Source organism: Ranitomeya imitator, chromosome 3 (genome assembly GCF_032444005.1).
Source record: "Ranitomeya imitator isolate aRanImi1 chromosome 3, aRanImi1.pri, whole genome shotgun sequence".
NCBI lineage: Eukaryota > Metazoa > Chordata > Amphibia > Anura > Dendrobatidae > Ranitomeya > Ranitomeya imitator.
In genome coordinates, this window is record NC_091284.1 from 93,924,778 (window position 1) to 93,948,835 (window position 24,058).

Genomic DNA, 24,058 nt, shown 5'->3' on the forward strand with positions numbered 1-24,058 from the left:
AGTCGAAAAGAAATTTTTTGTGAAAAAAAAGTACTTTTTCATTTTTACGGATCAATTTGTGAAACAGCTGAGGGTTTAAAGTGCTCACTAGGCATCTAGATAAGTTCCTTGGGGGGGTCTAGTTTCCAAAATGGGGTCACTTGTGGGGGAGCTCCAATTTTTAGGCACACGGGGGCTCTCCAAACGTGACATGGTAACAAAAGAAGAACCTACGTATGGAAGTCAATATATAGATAAATACAGGTACAGTATCAAAGAAAGGGCTAATAAGAAAATAAGATTAATAATAATATAAAGATGGATGTAATACTTATCGTTTGACTTCGTCTTTTCAAATTTGACAGTCAAATAAAATGCCTTTATTAAAAAATAGTATGAATATACATATTTATTTGGGCAATAATTGGTAACAACAATCTGTGCCTGTAACTGGAGGGGACATAATACAAAAAATAAATATACAACAATAATAAAAAATATAAAAAAATATATATTTATAGCGGGAACGGACACCACAGGAGGTGAGGTAATTATATAAAAAATAGTAATACTAATGATAAATACTCCGATGCTCAAATGTCTGCCTCTGCATAGATAGTGCGAGGTAGCATACGTACGTACAAAATATATATATAAGAAAAATATGAATAATACTGTATGAAAAGAGTGTATATATATATATATATATATATATATATATATATATATATGAAAAAATGTGAAAAAAGTGAAAAAAATGTAAGTAAAATATATATGTATATATATAGTATAATCAAAGTATAAGCAATACTAGATTGTGGCCCGATTCTAACGCATCGGGTATTCTAGAATATGCATGTCCCCATAGTATATGGACAATGATGATTCCAGAATTCGCGGCAGACTGTGCCCGTCGCTGATTGGTCGAGGCAACCATTATGAAATCATCGTCGCCATGGCAACCATTATGACATCATCGTCGCTGTGTCCGTTGCTGATTGGTCGAGGCCGCCAAGCCTCGACCAATCAGAGACGCGGGATTCTACGTCCTTTATGACATCATCGTCGCTGTGCCCATCGCTGATTGGTCGAGGCCGCCAAGCCTCGACCAATCAGAGACGCGGGATTTCTACGTCGATACTGTGCCCGTCGCTGATTGGTCGAGGCCGCCAATCAGAGACACGGGATTTCCAGGACAGACAGACAGAAAGACAGACAGAAAAACCCTTAGACAATTATATATATAGATATGTGAAAAAACCAAGAATAAAAAATAATAAATGCAGAGTGTATATAATAAAACTAAGGGTAAGGTAAATAAGTGTACGTATGGATGTTAAAAGAATGGTGTAGTGGAAAACTATGCTGGTATACTACAATAAAAATGCCAAAAAGAGAAAGTATGTAAGGTCAGAGAAGCCGGTAAAACCGACGCATATAGTAGATATGTCAGAGTATACTATAGTGTTAGAGGGCAATCAGGTCTATATCACCAAAACGTGAAAAGAAGCAAAGTGCAATGTGCATATGTGCAGATTGAATGGCGCATTGATCCAAAAGCGCCAGAGCCATATACTAAAAAGGCAAAGCCCAGAACAAAGAGTACCAGGAAGCAAGGTACTAATGGCAAAAGATATCCAATTACCTCCTCCTGAAGCCGCCCGATCCTCCAGATACAGCGCACACCGACGCGCGTTTCGGACTGTGTCCTTCGTCAGGGGGGGTTAGGGTTGTGATTAGGGTTACGGCTACAGTTGGGATAAGGGTTAGGGGTGTGTTGGGGTTAGTGTTGGCGTCAGAATTGAGGGGTTTCCACTGTTTAGGCACATCAGGGGGTCTCCAAACGCAACATGGCGCCACCATTGATTCCAGCCAATCTTGTATTCAAAAAGTCCGCTAAAGAGTGCAGCCAATTTTTCATTCAAAAAGTCAAATGGCGCTCCTTCCCTTCCAAGCCCTGCCGTGCGCCCAAACAGTGGTTTACCCCCACATATGAGGTATCAGCGTACACAGGACAAATTGGACAACAACTTTCGTTGTTCAGTTTCTCCTTTTACCATTGGGAAAATAAAAAAATTGTTGCTGAAAAATCATTTTTGTGACTAAAAAGTTAAATGTTCATTTTTTCCTTCCATGTTGCTTCTGCTGCTGTGAAGCACCTGAAGGGTTAATAAACTTCTTAAATGTGGTTTTGAGCACCTTGAGGGGTGCAGTTTTTAGAATGGTGTCACTTTTGGGTATTTTCAGCCATATAGACCCCTCAAACTGACTTCAAATGTGAGGTGGTCCCTAAAAAAAATGGTTTTGTAAATTTCGTTGTAAAAATGAGAAATCGCTGGTCAAATTGTAACCCTTATAACTTCCTACAAGAAAAAAATTTGTTTCCAAAATTGTGCTGATGTAAAGTAGATGTGTGGGAAATGTTATTTATTAACTATTTTGTGTCACATAACTCTCTGGTTTAACAGAATAAAAATTCAAAATGTGAAAATTGCAAAATTTTCAAAATTTTCGCCAAATTTCCGTTTTTATCACAAATAAACAGAATTTATTGACCTAAATTTACCACTAACATGAAGCCCAATATGTCACGAAAAAACAAATCTCAGAACCGCTAGGATCCATTGAAGCGTTCCTGAGTTATTACCTCATAAAGGGACACTGGTCAGAACTGCAAAAAACGGCAAGGTCTTTAAGGTCAAAATAGGCTGGGTCATGAAGGGGTTAAAGACAAGTTAGGCAAAGAATAAAATCTTGGAATTCGATTACGACTCTATTGTCTTTTGTAGAGTAAAGGAAAACAAATTAAAATAAGTAAAAGCGTGGACTTACCATCTCCATGAACTTGAGAAGAGATTCTCGGTTATTGTCCCATTCTTGAGCCAGATCAGAAGCTGGCGGATACTTGCAGCAGGACAGTTCAAATGTGACTTCCAGGCAATTTCCCCATACATAATTGTAATCCTGCATCCCACCTGTAGAGACCAGAGAACACAATACTATTTACCATTCATCTTAGGGTCACTGTCCTATACTTTATATGTACAGTTGCTTGCTAAAGTAGTCACCCCCTTGGCATTTTTGCGTGTTTTTCGCCCTCAACCTAGAATTTCACAGTTTGAGGGTTTGCATCAGTTCATGTAAACAACATGCCTACAACTGTGAACACTTCAGTGTGCAGAACTATTCACCCCCCCTTGTAGCACTTTGTAGAGCCTCCTTTAGCGGTAATCACAGCTGCAAATAGCTTTGGATAAGTCTCTCTGAGCTTTCCACATCTGGCCACTGGGATTTTTGCCCATTCCTCAAGGCAAAACTGCTCTGCCTCTCAAGTTAGATGGTTTCCTCTGGTGAACAGCAATCTTCAAGTCTGACCACAGATTCTCAATTGGATTAAAGGGAACCTGTCAGCAGGATTGTGCACAGTAATCTACAGACAGTGTCAGGGCGGCGCCGTTATACTGATTACAATGATACCTGATGATGAAATCCGTCTTGTGGTTGTTTAATCTTTATTTTCAGTCTTGAGTTAATGATATGCTCGTTCTCCAGGGCGGCCTGTGCATGCATGAATATTCTATATATTGAGGAAAAAAACACCTTCAACAGGCAAAAGAAATATAAGCACATTTTACATGCGATCATGCTGCAGTGCAGCTGCCTGCTTACTGAACGTGCTTTTTGCTTGTTTTTTTTTACAATACATAGAATATTATGTAAAATAGGGAGCAGGTCACTGAGGGATCAGTGACCTGTCAGAAGCCATACAGATGAATGCCTAATCAGAGCACTACATGAAGACCCCCCACACCCGCCTTTCCCATAGGCTGCCCTGGAGCACATCATTACCTCAAAACTTAAAATAAAGATTAAACAACCACAAGACGGTTTTCATCCACTAAAGCATCATTTTAATCAGTATAACGACGCCGACCTGATTAATGTCTGTAGGTTATGGAGCACAAATCTGCTGACAGGTTCCCCCCAATGTCTGGGCTTTGCTTAGGACACTCCAAAACATTTACTTGTTCCCCATAAGCCACTCGAGAGTTGTTTTATCAGTATGCTTTGGGTCATTGTCTTGTTGGAAGGTGAACCCCGGCCCCAGTCTCAAATCACTGACAGGACAGCTTTTGCTCAAGAAAATCCCTGTATTTCGGACCATCCATCTTCCCCTCGACTTGGACCATTTCCCCTGTCCCCATCCCCACAGCATGATTCCGCTACCGCCATGTTTCACTGTGGGGATGGTGTTCTTGGGGTTATTATGAGTTATGCTGGTTTGGCACCATATAGCGTTTACTTTGGTGGCAAAAAAGTTCAACTATGGTCTCATCTGTCTACAGCACATTCCCCCAGACAGAAGAAGTTTCCCCCGCTGCAGTGTTGCCGTAAAGAAGATCACCGGAGCAGATGAACTCTGGTGAACTCTCATGGAAGCTCAGTGATACCCTGCGGGAGCAATTACCTCCTGTTAGTGTATTGCCAGATGTCTTTAAAGGCAGTCACATCACTGATGTGACTGCTTTCAAAGTGACCAGGATTGTTGTGGGACATTATGGATTATCTTCTCTGCGGACAGGTGAGGTATATTGTGGTTGATCATTTTATTTTTGTTGTAGGAAACGTTGGCTTCGGTGGATTAGGCGTCCGGTAGGTATGGTAAAGGAGTGTCGTTATTTCAAATAAACGACTTTATTCTTGGTGTGTGTTTTTTATACAATATCGCTATGGGGTTACTAACCTGTGGACTTGATGTCACCTGACAATACAAAGGTGACATCAACCCCACATTTTTTCCGCACCGTTTTTCCTGCCAAGAGATGCAGAAACCTTGCAGAAATACTCAATGTGCACACATAGCTTTACAGTGAAGGAGAACAGTCTCCTCTCTGATCAGTGCCTTGGAGGCCGTGCTTGGTGCTGCCCAAAAAGTTGACAGTCAACAGATTAAAAAAAGGATAGCCTCCACGAATGGAAGGATTATTACTTATTGAAAAGAAGGATGGCTATATTGGGTCACTGATTATTTTGAATGACAAAAAAATTATTTTTGTACATTTTGAGCTGGTTTTTTTTTTTTTTTTTTATAATGATCACTGTAACAGATAAAAACAAACAACTGAGATGGGAAAATTTATTTTTCTCATTTAGTCACCAAATAATAATGCTGTGATGGCCGTCTGTAAGGAACACGCAGAGCTTTCCTGCGCGGCTAGACACAGCCAGATAGAGCCCAAAAGAACAGTGTTGGCCCAATCCAGTGAATAGGGCAAATGGGAAAATATAGGTTGGGAGCCCATCCCAGGGTACACTGGTACGTGTGCAAGCACGGTGTCACTTAGCAATTGGCCAGATTCTAATTATTCCTGCAGAAAAACAAACAGATGGCAAAAGCATTGTCATCCAGGGCTGTGGAGTCGGAGTCCATTTTGGTGGAGTCGGAGTCATGGAAATTGAGGAGTCGAACGTCATCCATGTGTCGTTTTTTTACTTCTGCATGGCATCTAATTTTTTTTTTTTTTTTACATCAAATTAGAAAGTATTAGAAGTTCAAATACCGTTTCCTATCTTAATTGCAATGGATTCTTTAAAAACGCATGACAGATGTTTATCTGGATGTGTGAAAAACGGATCACAACCATTGACTTATAATGGGAGTATCATCAAAGTAGTGCAAGCTGCAATTTCTTACATGCAGGCCATCGGTGAATCTGTAAAAACATCCATATAAACTAGTCACTGACTTGCACTGGTCCGTGTACTGTCCGTATGCCATCAGCTTTGCATACGGATGTTTCATTTGGGATCTTTCCTGACAGGATGAGAAGTCTCCGGTATTAGGTATCAATCAGATAGAGGAAGACTGAAGACCTTTTAGCTATATCTTCAATACTATCCATTTGCTTACTGCATGAATCTGGTCATTTCCTAATATCTGCACATTTCCACCAATAATAATAAAACTCCTCATTATATAGATTTCCATGCTCCAATCTCCTATGACAATGCTCTTCACATTCGCTGGGACAGATGTTGTTCTTCTACACAGATTCCCTTTGTTGCCTCCACATAATGGACAATTGTGACCAATGGCTAAAAAAGGTTGTAGTATCGGGACATGGCACACTATTCATGTCAAACAACATCAGCAACGCATCCGGCATTAATGAATGAGATAAGCCACACACAAATGAGTGGCGACAGGGAAAAAAAATATGTATCTTATCGTTATTAGATTGTCATTGGCACAGAGAAATTATTATGAGCCTGAATAAAGTTTACATGTTGTGCCAACCTTACCTAGGGCAGAGCTGAGACGGCAAACATAATTTGGGACATAAATGAGGTGAGGCCAGATCTCGCCACTATGACAGAGCATGATGGAACATTTGGCCCTTTTTACTGCACAAGCAAATATTGGCAGTGGCGTGGTAATAGCTTTTACTATTTACTTTATTATTACGACTTGGGAAAAAATATTCTGTCCTTGGTATAAAGACATAAGGATTTTATATACTAGGTAAGCCAGTGCCACGCGATACATCATCTATACTGGAGAAGATGGGGATGTAGTTATGTGCCAAAGGCAGGGGTCCGATGGACAAATCTGCCAACTCAGCCAAATTCAGCTCTAACATTATGGACGTCATCTTAAAGCTGGCCATACCCGAGATAGTTACCTGCCAACTGTGGCCTGCAACTCCCCCAAACTAAAGTCTACTTGCCAAGCATTCATGCATTTTCAATGGTGAAAGGAGAAAATTTAATGCCCCAATAGAAAAATAAAGAATCGGACATTAGCTTTACAGCTGCTCGGTCCTTCTCTCCCCCCCGACATCATTGGTCTGAGGAGCTCTGTGAGTCCTACATACACATCAAATGGATGGCGGGTCCTGCCAAAAATCAGAGTTTGGCAGACTTTCCCTATTCTACAAGGGGGACCTAAGCCATGCTTTCCCCAACTGCTGTTGTGTCGGAGTAATGGAGTTGGAGTCAGTGTTTATTTTGGTGGAGACAGTATAAAATGGACAGACTCCAACTCCTAAAATACACTACTCACAAAAATATAGAGATGCTTGGCTTTTGGGGGTTTATAGAAAACGTAGAAAGTTCACGATACAGTGATAGTAGGGCATTAAATAGAAGCATGCAATGGCGATTTCCTCATCTCAAACAATTTATTGAAACAAAAGCCAACAGTGGTGGGTATACCCCAACAAAAAATGTCAATGTCTTAATAACCTGTCATATGGCCTTGAACATTACAGCTGACAACGACATCAAGTGGAGTGATTGTCTGCTGAGGCATGGCATCCCACTCTTCTGGAAGGGCAGCCTTCAGGTTATTGATGCTATGGGGTACAGGGTTAAAAGCCTCTACATGGCGACACAGCTGATCCCATAGGTTTTGTACTGGATTCAAGTCTGGAGACAGTGCAGGCCGGTCCATTTGAGGTACCCCAGTCTCCAGCAGCCTTTCCCTAATGATCAGACCTCGATGAGCTGGAGCATTGTCTTCCATGAACATGAAATTAGGCATGTGTTGTCATGCTGAGGCACAATGACTGGATTAATGATATTACTCCCGTAGTAGGGGCTTATCACTGCAACATTAAAGTGTAGGGCAGTTCTGCATTGAACAGACATACCTGCTAACTATATAACCACCACTGCTTGAGGTCTCCAACATCATTGGCAGCCATCGTTTCTGCTCAGTGTGAATCGACTTTCAACAGTGAGACCCACTGGTCCTTCGTTCTGCGTAGATGCTCCCTGGCCCATGCAGGATGATGACGCTTGTGCCTGGTGGTCTGGTCAGGTATCCTTGCAGGTCGTCTAGCGCACGGGCCACGCTGATGTAAATGGATTAGAATGATCTGATGTGACACTTGGGTGCCTTTCACCTTCCTTAAATGTGTCTGGAGTTGGGTGATATTCATCATCAGGGTCCGAAGTGCACTGTTCACAACGAAGCGGTCATCAGTGTGGTATGTGGCCAAAGGACGTCCACTTCTCTGCCTTTCTGGGACTTTTCTAGTCTCTAAGTGGCAACCAGATGATGACACTTTGTGACACTAAGCTTAGTTGCCACTTCCGTCTGAGAACATATTGCTTGAAGCCTCGCAATGGCGATGTACTGCTCATCAATCGTTAGGCATCGTCTTGGTCTCATGATGTCAAATTGTGAACAGCATGATGTGAAGAACTGTTTAATATCGACTCCAACTGAACCTCAAAATGTATTAACCAGTTCATGAATCAAACGCCTGTTGTGAATTTTGCCATTAAGCTCATTGTTAGAGAACAGCAGGTGGTGCAAAAAGTACCGAAAGGCCGAACAGTTGGACGTGTAATTAACCCTTTAGGGTACCGTCACACTAAAACGACGCTGCAGCAATACGACAACGATGTCGATCGCTGCAGCGTCGCTGTTTGGTCGCTGGAGAGCTGTCAGACAGCTCTCCAGCGACCAACGATCCCGAAGTCCCCGGTAACCAGGGTAAACATCGGGTTACTAAGCGCAGGGCCGCGCTTAGTAACCTGATGTTTACCCTGGTTACCAGCGTAAACTTAAAAAAAAAAAAAACACTACATACTTACATTCCTGTCGCGTCCCTCGGCGCTCTGCTTCTCTGCACTGACAGTGAGCGCCGGACAGCCGGAAAGGAGAGCGGTGACGTCACCGCTGTACTTTACGGCTGGCCGGCGCTCACCAGTCAGTGCGGGAAGCTGAAGGCGAGGGACATGACCAGACACCGGTAATGTAAGTATGTAGTGTTTTTTTTTTTTTTTTTTTACATTTACACTGGTAACCAGGGTAAATATCGGGTTGCTAAGCGCGGCCCTGCGCTTAGTAACCCGATGTTTACCCTGGTTACCAGTTAAGACATCGCTGAATCGGCGTCACACACGCCGATTCAGCGATGTCAGCGGGAGATCTAGCGACGAAATAAAGTTTCAAACGATCTGCTACGACGTACGATTCTCAGCGGGGTCCCTGATCGCAGTAGCGTGTCAGACACAGCGAGATCGTAAGGATATCGCTGGAACGTCACGGATCGTGCCGTCCTAGCGACCAAAGTGCCACTGTGTGACGGTACCCTTCGTGACCGAGCCAATTTTTACAATTCTGACCAGTCACTTTATAAAGTTATAGCTCTAGAACGCTTCAACGGTTCCCACTGACTCAAGACTGTTTTTTCATGACATTTTGTACTTCATGTTAGTGGTAAAATTTCTTCAATATCAACTTGCATTTATTTATGGAAAAAAAAAACTGAAATTTGGCAAAAAAAAAAATGTTGAAAATTTCACAATTTTCAAACTTTTAATTTTTGTACTCTTAAATCACAGAGATATGTCACACAAAATAGTTAATAGATAACATTTCCCACATGTCTACTTTACATCAGCACAATTTTGGAAACGTAATTTGTTTTTGTTCGGACGTTATAAGGGCTAAAAGTTGACCGGCGATTTCTCATTTTTACAATAAAATTTACAAAACTTTTTTTTTTTTTTTTTAAGGACCACCTTACATTTCAAGTGAGTATGGGGGGGTCAAAATAACAGAAAATACCCAAAAGTGACACCATTCTAAAAACTGCACCCCTCAAGGTGCGCAAAACCACATTTAAGAAGTTAAGTTTATTAACCCTTCAGGTGCTTCACGAGAACTAAAGCAATGTGGAAGGATAAAATTTTTACTTTTTTCACAAAAAATTTACTTTGGAACCAAACTTTTTTTATTTTTACAAGGTTATAAGGAGAAAATGGAGCACAAAATTAGTTGTGCAAATTCTCCTGAGTACGTCGATACCCCATATTTGTGGAAAAGCCACAGTTTGGGTGCATGGCAGAGCTCAGAAGGGAGGGAGCACCGTTTGACTTTTTGAATGCAAAATTGGCTGGAATCAATGGTGGCGCCATGTCGCATTTGGAGACCCTCTGTTGAACCTAAACAGTGGAACCCCCCAATTCCATCTCCAACCCTAACCGCAACCCACCCCTACCCTAATGGAAAAATGGAAATAGATACCGTACATTTTCTTTATCTCATTTTTTACCTAACTAAGGGGCTGGAAAAAGGGGGGTTGATTTACTATTTTTTTTTTATTTTGATCACTGTGTTATGGTCTATCACATATCTATGCAGGGACACCAGAGGTACCGGGGGGGACCCCATTTCACTCTTCTCTGATGTGCGATCACATTAGAGGAGAGAGAAATTAAATGGGAAATCTGACTATTTTTGTGGTCCCTGTTATTCCATTAATAACGGTGATCGCAACACTGGGGTCGATAAAAACTGACCCAAATCAGGTTCTCTGGGGGGGGGTCTCGGCTACCCTCGGTAGCCGAGACCTCAGAGAGATTCAGACTCTGGAAGGGGGGGGGGGGGGGGGGAGGTACTATCCACTTATTTCTCAGCGCTATTAAAAAGAGGCATGAGTACCCTTAACTGCTGCCATTAAGAGGCGTATCGGCAGTCGATAAGGGGTTAAAAGTTTACAGACAGTCATATTAAGATCACCTGAAAAGGTTAGAGTGCATTCCAGGTTCATCCTGAAATATTGCTCGAAAGCCAAATATCCCTAACTTTTTGTGAGTAGTGTATATAATAAATTGGGTTCATTAGTACCATGCAGGATGCGCTGTAAATGTTTTCTTAATAATTTGGGAAGTTATGAAATGTCCTATAAATGTCTGTTCTGTTCCTGATCTAAGGCTCTCAGCTTTTAGTGGAGATGAATCTGTGCTGCACTTTATGTACATGCTCAGTAGTGACCAGGGCTGGGGAGTCAGAGGTTTGGCTTACCTAATCCAGAGCCCCGCTTTCCACATATTCTGTAGTACTGAACAATGAGACAATCATCAGTGGACACTGGGAATAAAGATCAGGACCAGACTGTCCCTTCCCCCATACTGCAAAATCTATAACTAAGTGCCAGCGACAACAGCTCTCAAGTAAAGCAGACGTCATATCAGAATTCTTCCGGGAATCTCTTATGTAGATTATAGACATGTCATTTTCATGACGTCAAGTTTTCATGAATGGAAAAGCTTTCATCTTGTGAAAACATTTTAAATTATTGCAGATATTGATATGTAGAAGTAAAAAATCCTCATCATCGGCTCCAGATTAATATACCTGTGCCAAGCTACAGTGATATCACCGATGGTCACACAATGCACAGCAGTGTGCAAACACAGACGGATAATATTAATCTTGGGCGACTGGTACGAAAATCTCAGTCTTAAAGTGAGTGATTGGGGCAGTTTTCTACGGTATCCTTGAACTTTGTCTTCTTAGGAATTTCTACTGAGCCCAAACATTGGGTAATCTTCTCTTCTACCATAGGCAAACTAACGGACAATATTAATTTACAGCATTCATTGATTTCTAATTTTTATCACTGAATCCAACACATTGAAATCACTGAAAGGGCTGTCCAGGAACTTGATATTGATGACCCATATTTGGGATCCCATGCTATAACAGGTCGGGATGGCTCTCCGACACCATCAGCTGTTACCAGGTCACATGGCAGCTGGAAAAACATGGAGTACGGGGCCAAAACACCATAGCTCTGTACACAGCGGACCCTCGGTTCTGTGCGGAGCCGTCATGTTCTGACTCAGCATGTTGTAGCCCTGATTCATCGAGACTTGGATTCAACAAGATGCGCACACCCCTTAATGAATCTGATGTGCCTGACAAGTGGAATGGCTCCAGTCGTGGACTAGAGTAAAGGTACCTTCACACTAAACGACGCTGCAGCGATCCAGACAACGATCCGGATCACTGCAGAGCTGTCACACAGACAGCTCTCCAGCGACCAACGATGCCGGTAACCAGGGTAAACATCGGGTTACTAAGCGCAGGGCCGCGCTTAGTAACCCGATGTTTACCCTGGTTACCATCCTAAAAGTAAAAAAAAACAAACGCTTCATACTTACCTTCCGCTGTCTGTCCCCGGCGCTCTGCTTCTCTGTACTGGCGGTGACGTCACCGCTCTGCTTTCCGGCCGCTGTGCTCACAGTGAGTGCAGGAAAGCACAGCGCCGGGGACAGACAGCCAAAGGTAAGTATGAAGCGTTTGTTTTTTTTACTTTTAGGATGGTAACCAGGGTAAACATCGGGTTACTAAGCGCGGCCCTGCGCTTAGTAACCCGATGTTTACCCTGGTTACCAGCGAAGACATCGCTGAATCAGCGGGAGAGCCAGCGACCAAAGAAAGTTCTGGCCTTCTAGCTCCAACCAACGACATCACAGCAGGATCCTAATCGCTGCTGTGTGTCAAACTAAACGATATCGCTAGCGAGGACGCTGCAACGTCACGTATCGCTAGCGATATCGTTCAGTGTGAAGGTACCTTTAGATTTCTGGTGAAAGGAACGCCATCTTTAGTCATCAATTTGCCGAGTCAGCGTTGCCATCCCATTGCCTAACTCCACCTGCTTTGTCAGAATTGGGTGAAAATGGCGTGAGACTGCCAGAACTCGCAAAATGTTAGTGCAGCCTCAAGTTGCTCCAAAATATTGCAAGTTTGCAAAGCTTTTAAGTCCAGAATTCTAACATATAAGCTTTAATGAATGGGACCAGTGTATTTTCGGCAGCAGCAGCACTGCAAAATTTTCAGTTTGTCTGATTTTTCTCTTTATAGGTATATTTCTGAGTAAAATGTATATTTGTTCTTTTATTCTATAAACTAGTGACAACATGTCTCCGAAGTTCCAAGTAATAAATTTTGTATTTATTTTCTGAAACTGAGAAATGGTCAAAATAACAAAAAAATGCATTGCTTGCAGACCTCAAATAATGCAAAAAAAAAAAACAAAAAAAAAAACAACAAGTTCATAATCATTTAGAAACAACAATACTAATGTCTAACTCAGGAATAGTTCAGAAATCAATATTTTGTGGAATAACCATGATTATTAATCACAGCTTTCATGCGTCTTGGCATGCTTTCCACCAGTCTTTCACACTGCTTTTGAGTGACCTTATGCCGCTCCTAGTACAAAAATGTAAGCAGTTCTTCTTTGTTTGATGGCTCGTGACTATCCATCTTCCTCTTGATTACATTCCAGAGGTTTTCAATGGGGTTCAGGTCTGGAGATTGGGCTGGCCATGACAGGGATTTGATGTGATGGTCCTTCATCCACACCTTGTTTGATCTAGCTGTGTGGCATGGCGCATTGTCCTGCTGAAAAAAAACAGTCCTCAGAGTTGTGGAACATTGCCTGAGCAGAAGGAATCGACTGTTTTTCCAGGATAACCTTGTATGTGGCTTGATTCATTCGTACTTCGCAAAGAACAACTTGCCCAATTCCAGTCTTGCTGAAGCATCCCCAGATCATCACCGATCCTCCACCAAATTTCACAGTGGGTGCAAGACACTGCGGCTTGTGCGGCTCTCCAGGTCTCAGTCTCACCAATAGACGACCAGGAGTTGATCTGGGGATGTATGAATCAAGCCACATACAAGGTTATCTTGGAAAAAGAGTTGATTCCTTCTGCTCAGGCAATGTTCCCCAACTCTGAGGACTGGTTTTTCCAGCAGGACAATGCGCCATGCCACACAGCTAGATCAAACAAGGTGTGGATGAAGGACCACCACATCAAATCCCTGTCGTGGCCAGCCCAATCTCCAGACCTGAAGCCCACTGAAAACCTCTGGAATGTAATCAAGAGGAAGATGGATAGTCACAAGCCATCAAACAAAGAAGAACTGCTTACATTTTGGTACCAGGAGTGGCATAAGGTCACCCAAAAGCAGTGTGAAAGACTGGTGGAAAGCATGCCAAGACATATGAAAGCCGTGATTAATAATCATGGTTATTCCGCAAAATATTGATTTCTGAACTCTTCCTGAGTTAAAACATTAGTATTGTTGTTTCTAAATGATTGTGAACTTGCTGTTTTTTTAGTTTTTTGCATTATTTGAGGTCTGCAAGCATTGCATTTTTTTGTTATTTTGACCATTTCTCATTTTCAGAAAATAAATACAAAATTTTGGGGGTGGAACTTCGGAGAAATGTTGTCAGAAGTTTATAGAATAAAAGAACAATTTACATTTTACTCAAAAATATACCTATAAAGAGAAAAATCAGACAAACTGAACATTTTGCAGTGGTCTCTTAATTTTTGCCATAACTGTAAAAAAAAAAAAAAAAAAAAAAAAAATGGTATGCGCTCGCACATTCCACACCGATGGAAGCTAGAACATTTGACCCAGACCGGCAAATGGCAATCTAGGATTTCAATACATTATACACCACGTGTATTTGCCCAAATCATGGTGTGAATATGACCTAAGTTTGTATGCTTCCAATCTGGTTAGAACTACTTGGATATTTTTGTTCCAAGTCCGCCAGTCACTAATATATCTCATGCATCAGAAATTACCAACCCCATACAGCCCAGTCTCTATAGGGTTGTGCTTAAACTATATATGCTGGCAAATGCTCTTGACATTAACGCTGAAAATGTACATGAACGTCTGTGTTTTACACATACCACTGTCGTTCTAATACATCTGGACGGTATGTGTTAGCATTCCTTTCTTATTTCTCTATCGAAGCGTGCAGTATGCTACACTATTCAATAAAAAAATTGTTAAAATGTATATTGTATTTTTCGGATATTAAAACATACTTTTTTTTTCTCCTAAAACGTGAAGAAAAATGGGGGGGTGCGCCTCATAGTCCGGATGTACCTGCTGTGGATAGGGAGGTGGGGGAGCGGCAGTGGCAGAGCAGCGGGTCACAGGATGCAGGAGCCAGATGCTGCGGCTAACACCTGTGCCTGCTGCTAAAGAGAAATGAATATCACTGCTCTGCATGTCCATGGGAGTAAAGAGCAGTCAATAATCACTTCTCTTTAAGAAGGCATTCACATGTGCCTGTTACTTAAGGGAATGAATATTCACTGCTCCCCACTCCAATGGGCATGGATAGCAGTGAATATATATTGATCTTTAATAGCAGGCATAGTAGTCGCAGCCGCAGGCTTCCTGTGGTCACTGGGCGATCATGTGTGACCGTTATTAAAGAGAATGAATATTCACTGCTTTCCACACCCATAGGAGTGGAGAGCAGTGAATATTCATTCCCTTTAGTAGCGGGTACATGTGATCCCCCAGCAGCTGGAGGAAGCCAGCTGCTGCGTCTACTGTGCCCACTAGTAAAGATCATGAATATTCACTGTTCCACATGCCCATAGTCCCGACATGGGGAGCAGTGAGTATTCTGGCAGCTGTCTTCTTCTTGTAAGCAGCGCATGACATCACTGCCATGAGCTGATTACAAGCATAAATCAGCTGCTGGCATCAGAAAAGGACGCTGGGAGGGAGCGCAGTGGGAAGATAAGAAGAATGGATTATGCTTTTTTAAATGTTATCTGATGGGCCAAGCATACCTGTATTGGGAACATACATACTGTACATATACACACACACACCAAGGGAGGGGATATTAGTACAGAATTGACCAGATTTTTTGCTTCAATTTTTTTTCTAAATTCCTCCTCTAAAACCTAGGTACGTCTTATGGTCCGATGCGTCTTAATAGTCCGAAAAATACTGTATGTCTAATACAATAAGAGTCAACAGACGATGTATAGAGCTGCATGGCGTAGAGCTGCATACACCCAGGTCTATACTTTTGGTGTACACACCATATTTATCTAGTGTACCATATCTGCCAAACGTGCACAGAACTTCACCTAGCAGTTACTGCAAAGACCTGGAAAACTGTCCATCTACTACACGGAAGATCCATTCAGTTCAACACACTGTGCAATTGAGAGTTTCATATCAGAATAGGATCAGACTGTTTCCCGTGATTGCAAAGAGCCAGGATTGTCCAGATTGTAAATATCAGTTTTCAGCAGAAATGTCAGAACTCAGACATTGTGGAACAAATAAATCATTTTGACTTGGGACATTCTCCAACTATCGGAATCATCATCATCATCAATATGGAGGAGGCAGAGAATCAAAAAACACAACCTGAGAGGTGATACAGTACAGAGAAAAACTACAAATACCAACAAGTTGTAAGCGTTAAAGGGAATCTGTCAGCAGGTTATCCATTTAATCTGAGAGCAGCATGATGTAGAGGCCAAGACCCTGATTCCAGCGATGTGCCACTTACTGGCTGTGTTTTTATATTTGAATACAATAAGCGTTTTATAAGCAGGAGATTGTCATCATAGGACTAGGTCTCACATGCAGACCAGTCAGGCTGATCTGTGTAAACCCACCCTGATCACCATTGCTGACAATGCACAGTGTACACAGGAAGCTGCGGTTATACAGAGCGCAGCATTCTGAGCAGTGCTACATCTACAGCAGAGAAAACAGGTGATTCTATCCAAACTGCAGCAAGCAGCCCAGTAAGTGATTAGTCACTGGAATCAGGCTCTCTGCCTCTACATCGGCTGCGGTCAGATAAAGCAAAAACCTACAGACAAATTGCCTTTAACACGACGTCATTTGCTCAGTCTCCAGCATAAGCCTGCAGCTGCTGCATACGCCAACAGTCCTAGTAGTAGACAGAGCTCTTCATTGGAGGTTAGGTGAAGAAGTGAGAAGCTGTCCACTGTGAGAGTTGTGAAAGATAGCGGGCAGTGGAACCACTACCTCATGCCTATGAATGGACTTCGACCTTGCAGTGTATGCGCAGAAATACTACTACATGGAAATCTGATGTATATACAAATATCCATATGACACAGATCTAAGGCAGAAATGCCAGGAAATAGATCAGCGTAACTTTTCATGAGCTAAACAAACAGTTTTCATGCTAAAACAAATATAAGACAGCCATATACAAACAACTGGCACAGAAAAAGCGACCTTTACACACATCCACCCATTATGTACACCCCGGAGTCATCCTCTGCATTTCATGCGTTTATCGTGGACAAACAATCATTCTTACATTGTTAGTTACCAGGTAAAATGGCATCTAGCGTGCTACATATTTGTAGACAATAGAAGGCTCATATAAGCCAAAAGTGGCGAGACCAAATTCTTAGGCCCCCACAACACAATAGACAGCTGTCAGCCGAATGATCGTTCAGCGACCGCTCTCTCCCAACTCCCAAACAGAAGCGCTTGTCTGCTGCGTCATCTACGAGAGGGCCGATGTCAGACATCTCTAGTGGCGGCTGACTTCACGGTGAACAAAAGGATAACCAGTCCAAAATCGGACATGCCAAATCCTTTTCTTCCTCGACAGTTGAAGTTCCGAGGCCCCAATACACATTAGACTGTCCGCCGATCCGGCCAATATTACTGGGTTCAGGTGACGGTCTAATGTGTATGGGGACTCCTAGACAAGAAAAGCAGCGCTTATAAGCTTTTGTTCAATAGAGCTTGTAAGCACTGCTCTGATGCTGGCCAGATCGCAGGATCCTACCCACTTCATTGCCCCTGTACTCCATCAATGATGAAGAAGTAAAGCTGCCTCATTTATAGCACAGCATCGGAAAGCACACACACACCGTGCAATGACGTCCACGGTCTCAACTGGCAATCAATCAGGACCACTCTACGGGAAGCTCAGACGCTGGGGAGAGGTAATCAATAGAGAACAACTGTAACAGAAAGCAGCTAGAACGGCAAAATAAACTATGGAGAGCATTTATCAGAGCAACACATGCTGATAAGCTGACAGGTCCTTCTACCTGCACAAGGCATCCATCAAGCTTATGTATTTGTCTGCCCTTATTATGATATGGAGGTCTGGATTCACAGATTCACTGCTCAATACTGTTGCATGATGTGCCTTTTTGTTACAGCATCTCCTACACAGACAGGAGAGCAGGGATGTTACCCACCTGTTAATTGGATCCCCGACTCCTCATTTGATTCGTAGGTGTGGCACAAATTCATTGTTGTGGCGTGATCAACAAGAGATGTCACACCAAGCCTGTTAATACCCCCATGAAAGGAGAAGGACAGTATTCTGGAGTCACCTATCTCTGTGAAAAATAAACGTACATGCCAGGCAGATAGGACGGTGGTGTCATTATCACAGCATCCCCCAAACAGCTACAATCAACAGAAAAAGTCACAATACACGAGGGTCTCATATCTTAGTGCTGAGTTAAATAAGCCCCTTATGTGATGCTTATTCGTGCTTCTGATGGGCTGAGAATTGGTTCCTTATTCTGCAAACCACCATAACCTGGGGTGTACGAGGAAACAAGCGTAATGCGAGCAGTGACTAAAAAGTAAGGTTGCTCATCACAAAGGGATCACTCAGATGGCAGTGCGTCCTAGCAGTGTATATGATTAGATATTTTTACATAAGAAATAATATTGAAAAATTAGGAGGTAATATTCCCCGCACAGGGAGTCCTGAGGTCCTGGCTGTGAGAGCCCAGCGGTTGCCTTGGTTTGGGATTATATCTAGTCATGACAGAAGTCCGGATTCTCGCTCAGTTAAACACATTCATTACACCACGATGAGACGCTTCAGGTCCGTTCCACACATCAGACTGGGTGAGGCTTTTGTTGCGGTGGCCATTGTAAAGCTGACTGATTCACAATCTGAGCCTTTTTTTTTTATTATTCTACTATTCTGACTTCTACAGGGTTTCAGGCAAAGAAAAGCAGGAGATGGAAACTGCCATCTATTTCTATACCTAATTTACTTGGACAGAAAAACCAAAAATAAAATCAAGGGTCATAGGTGCACATTTATGGCTTTTTCACATGCGGTGTTTTTGACATGGAGAAAAAAGCAAAATAACTGACATTTCTGAAAGCTCACGGACAAGCTATCGTACTTCCTTGTGGATTTGAACGTCAGAGCATTTGTTTTGTTTTTTTTTCAAATCTGCAGAATGTCAATTCTTTCACTGTTTTTGCAGCAACCAAATTAATGGGGGGAAAAAAGTTGCATATTTTACACAGCATTTTTCCAACCAACGCTCTGGTTTTTGCTGCAGAAGATCCTGCTGCAAGCACTAAATCTTTAAGAGGCAAAATGATAATTTCAAAAAAAAAAAAAAAACACACTTGTTTTTGAGCAAAACAGCATTGGTTTTGCAATATGGTTCTTCAATTTTTACAGGTGAAAAAAAAAAAAAAAATTCAACCTGTCAAAAAGTGATGGCCAAAGAAAGGAAAAAAAAAAAAAAAAGAAAAAGAAGAATGGTGGAACCGTTCCATAATAATATTTCAGTTTTGATAAACACTCAAAGAAAGTTGCCAACATACACGGTAAACATGTCAGTACACCCGCACGCACTGAACCTGTGCAATGGCATTTCTTACTATCTAGGAAGCCAGTCTCCAACACGCTCATACAGGGTACAGTTATAACATTTACTGCACGTTACACAGAGGTCAGTCATTTGGTGATGGGTACCCCTCTGCAAGCCTTCCCGACAGGATATATTACAGCATTCTGAGACATATCAGTAATGGAGTACATGTGATAAGGTCGTGCACATTGTGACCATATTACACATATGCTCCGATATGTGACTGGTCAGGTAACTGCAGACATTGTGACAAAGTACACAACTTCCCTATGGGCAGGAGCAATTCTTCACAAGATGACCCACGTCCAAGAATTCTCTCATGAACCGTCACCAAAATTACAGAACAATGCATCTGAAAACTGCAAAACTAAAGTGCTTCTCACTAAACTAGAATATCATCAAAAAGTTAACTCATTTCAGTTCTTCAATACAAAGAGTAAAATTCATATATTATATAGAGTCATTACAGAGTGATCTATTTCAAGTGTTCATTTCTGTTAATGTTGATGATTATGGCTTACAGCCAATGAAAACCCAAAAGTCATTATCACAGTAAATTAGCATACTTTATAACATCAGCTTGAAAAATGATTTCAAAATCCGGAATGTTGTTCTACTGAAATGTATGTTCAGTAAATGCACTCAATACTTGGTCGGGGCTCTTTTGGCATCAATTACTGCATCAATGCAGCGTGGCATGGAGGCGATCAGCCTGTGGCACTGCTGAGGGGTTATGGAAGCCCAGGTGGCTTTGATAGCAGCCTTCAGCTCGACTGCATTGTTGTGTCTGGTGTCTCATCTTCCGCTTGATAATGCTCCATAGATTCTCTATGGGGTTAAGGTCAGGCGAGTTTGCTGCCAATCAAGCACAGTGATACTGTTGTTTGTAAACCAGGTGTTGGTACTTTTGACAGTGTAGACAGGTGCCAAGTTCTGCTGGAGAATGAAGTTTCCATCCACAAAAAGCTTGTCAGCAGGTGGAAGCATGAAGTGCTCTAAAATTTTCTGGTAGACTACTGCGATGACTTTGGTCTTGATAAAACACAGTGGACCTACACCAGCAGATGACATGGCTCCCCAAACCATCACTGATTGTGGAGACTGCACACTAGACCTCCAGGCCCAGGTAAGATGTTTCTGGCATTGTCTATTGGTCATGAGTGGCTGACACAAGGAATGTGACACTTGTAGCCCATGTCCTGGATACATCTGTGTGTGATGGTTCTTGAAGCAATGACTCCAGCAGTAGTCCACTCCTTGTGAATCTCCCCCAAATTTTTGAATGGCCTTTTCTTAAAAATTGTTTCAAGGCTGCGGTTATCCCGGTTGCTTGTGCACCTTTTCCTACCACACTTTTGCCTTCCACTCAACTCTCCATTAATATGCTTGGATACAGCTCTCTGTGAACAGTCAGCTTCTTAAGCAATGACCTTTTCTGACTTACCCTCCTTGTGGAGTGTGTCAATAACTGCCTTCTGGACATCTGACAAGTCAGCAGTCTTCCCCATGATTGTGGAGCTACTGAAACAGACTAAGGGACCTTTATAAACTCTTAGGTAGCATTTGCAGGTGTTTTGTTAATTATTCTAATTTACTGAGATAATGACTTTTGTGTTTTCATTTGCTGTAAGCCATAATCATCAACATGAACAGAAACACTTGGATTAGATAACTCTATTTGTAATGACTCTATATAGGAGTTTCACTTATTGTACTGAAAAACAGAAATAAATTAACTTTTTGATGATATTCTAATTTAGTGAGAAGCACTTGAATATCAGTAATGGGCAGGGATCACACATGCACGAGATACGGCCGAGTCTCGCAGGTGAAAACCCAGCTCCGGCGCCGGCACTCAGGAGCGTGCAGCCGCACGGCAATACATGGAGCTGCACTCTCCGTTCCGGAGTGCCGGCACCAGAGCTGGGTTTTCACCTGCGAGACTCTGCCATATCTCGCGTATGTGTGATCCATAGAGTGCATGCGTTAAGGTTGGGCATGTTGTGACCATATTACACATCTGCTCCAATATGTGACTAGTCAGGTAATGTGACAAAGGGCAGGAGAAATTCTTCACAAGATGACCAACGTCCAAGAATTGTCTTTTGTGCAAAGCCATCGCCAAAAGTACTGCACAATGCATCTGAGAAATGCAAAACTAAATCTGTATCTCACAGCAAAACATACCAAAAGCAAAGTCTAACCAATTAAGATTTTTTTTTTATTTTTAGCCAAATTCAACATTTAAGGCTATTTGAAAAGTCTGGAGTTATTTTATGGTTAAGGTTGGAAAAGTTTAAGACCATGCAAAAAGCGGCAATGAATACCACAAGACAAAAAGAAAAATGACTTAAAAGAGCAGAAAGTGAATCAGGGCCATGGTCACGTATTCCAGTGATGTGTCACTTACTGGGCTGCTTGCTATAGTTTTGATGTACCGTATATACTCGAGTATAAGCCAAGATATTCAGCCCATTTTTGGGGGCTGAAAGTCCCCCTCTCGGCTTATACTCGGCTCATACCCAGGGTTTGGCAGGGGAAGGGGAGCGGGGGCTGTCTAATAATGCTCACCTGCTCCTGGCGCGGTCCCTGCAGGTCCCTGACTGCCCGGCACCCCAGCTTCTTCCTGTACTGAGTGGTCACATGGTACTGCTCATTACAGTAATGAATATGCGGCTCCACCTCCCATAGAGGTGGAGCCGCATATTCATTACTGTAATGAGCGGTAACGGTGACCGCTCAGCCAGGGCAGCCAGGGACCAGGAGCAGGTGAGTATAACGGGGAGGGGAGCGCAGCGCTGCACGATATTCACCTGCTCCCCGTTCTGGCGCCGCTCTGTCTTCAGCAGTGACGCTCAGGTAAGAGGGAGCGGCGACGTGGTTAGTGCGCGCTCTCTCTGCTTGAACGTCAGTGTAGAAGACGCGGAAGACGGAGTGGCACCGGAATGAGGAGCAGGTGAATATTGCAAGTGCTGGGGGCCTGAGTGACGGAGAGGTGAGTATGTGATTTTTTTTATCGCAGCATCAGCAAGTGGGGCAAGTGTCTGTATGGAGCATCTTATGGGGCCATAACGTTTATGCAGCACTATATGGGGCAAGTGTCTGTATGGAGCATCTTATGGGGCCATAACGTTTATGCAGCACTATAAGGGACAAGTGTCTGTATGGGGCATCTTATGAAGCCATAACGTTTATGCAGCTGAGCACTATAATGGGGCAAGTGTCTGTATGGAACATAGGTGTGAGGTGTGCCTTGACTGGGTGACCCCCCTCTTTGGTCCTAAACATGACCTCAGGTAAATAATTACTATATGTGATTATATGCGATAGCCTTGCTAGTCACAGGCAATTTAAAGGTAATACTATTTCTCACATTGAGCAAGGTGTACTCTGTTATATACCCTAAGTAAATCCTGTAGGTCAGCCTTATCATCGGCATGGTTCATGTACCATTGTGATTGTGTGTGTGTGTGTGTGTGTGTGTGTGTGTGTGTGTGTGTGTGTGTGTGTGTGTGTGTGTGTGTGTGTGTATATATATATATATATATATATTATATTATATAGTCGCACATTTTGGTTCCATATATATTGACTAGTGGGGAGTCACATCAGTCTCTGGCTCTGTTACGATCCTGTACTATTCACAAACTGAATCTCACCATGTTATTGTATGTTGAATATTGGTTTTAATATATTTTGTTGTAATAAAATAATTGGTTTTATTGAAAACATATTTGAGATCCAGTCTCTTCATATTTCTCTGTTGGTGCCTACATATCTTTGGATAGAGGGATCTGAGTAACTATTTATGAGGGTATTGTTTCTTTGTTGGTCTGTATGGAACATCTATGGGGCCACAACATTTGTACAGCATTATATGGGGTAAGGGTCTGTATGGGGCCATAATCAACATTTGTGCAGCATTATATTGGGCAAATGTGTCTATGGAGCATCTTATGGGGCCATCATAAATTGTATGGAGCATTATATGGGGCTCCTGATTCAATTTGGATATTCAAAAACACTTAACCTACTGATGTCTCAATTAATTTTACTTTTATTGGTATCTATTTTTACTTTTGACATTTACTGGTAGCTGCTGCATTTTCCACCCTAGGCTTATACTCGAGTCATTAAATTTTCCCAGTTTTTTGTGGCAAAATTAGGGGGGTCGGCTTATACTCGGGTCAGCTTATACTCGAGTATATACGGTTTTTACAGTTTTAATCAGGAGATTATAATGAGCTCTTATTAACCCCGACCAGCAACAGTAATTGGCAGCTTTTAGTGCACACTGTGCATAGGCAGAAATTTTCCAATCAGTTATGTGGGCGGGGCTGTACAGAGATCAGCACTAGAGAACTGAAAGATCTGCAGCAGAGAAAAAAGGGATTCTGTCAATACTGCAGCAAGTAGTCCAGCAAATGACATATCACTGGGATCAGGGTCTCTGATCCTAAATCATTATGTTCTCAGATGGGGTAGCAAAAACCTGGTGACATATTCCCAGAGGGAGAGGCGGAGTCCCCTTCGCAGGGAGATGGCTCAGAGGGAGAGGCGGAGTCCCCTTCGCAGGGAGATGGCTCAGAGGGAGAGGCGGAGTCCCCTTCGCGGGGAGATGGCCGAGGGCAGTGGTTCTCAACCTTTCTAATGCCGTGACCCCGCAATACAGTTCCTCATGTTGCGGTGACCCCCAACCCAAAAAATAATTTTGGTGGCTACTTTAAAACTGTAATTTTATTAGTTATGATTCGGAATGTAAATATCTGATATGCATTATGTATTGTACTCT

The 24,058-nt window shown here is 42.4% G+C and overlaps 1 protein-coding gene across 1 annotated transcript in view; it reads right to left on the reverse strand.

Annotated features, from left to right (window-relative positions):
• Positions 1-24,058, reverse strand: part of CPD (carboxypeptidase D) — an 89,031-nt gene that overhangs the window by 47,676 nt on the left and 17,297 nt on the right. Inside the window, exon 3 of the mRNA XM_069761154.1 lies at positions 2,812-2,954. Within this exon, the coding sequence (XP_069617255.1) occupies positions 2,812-2,954 (143 nt within the window). The remainder of the gene's footprint in view (positions 1-2,811; positions 2,955-24,058) is intronic.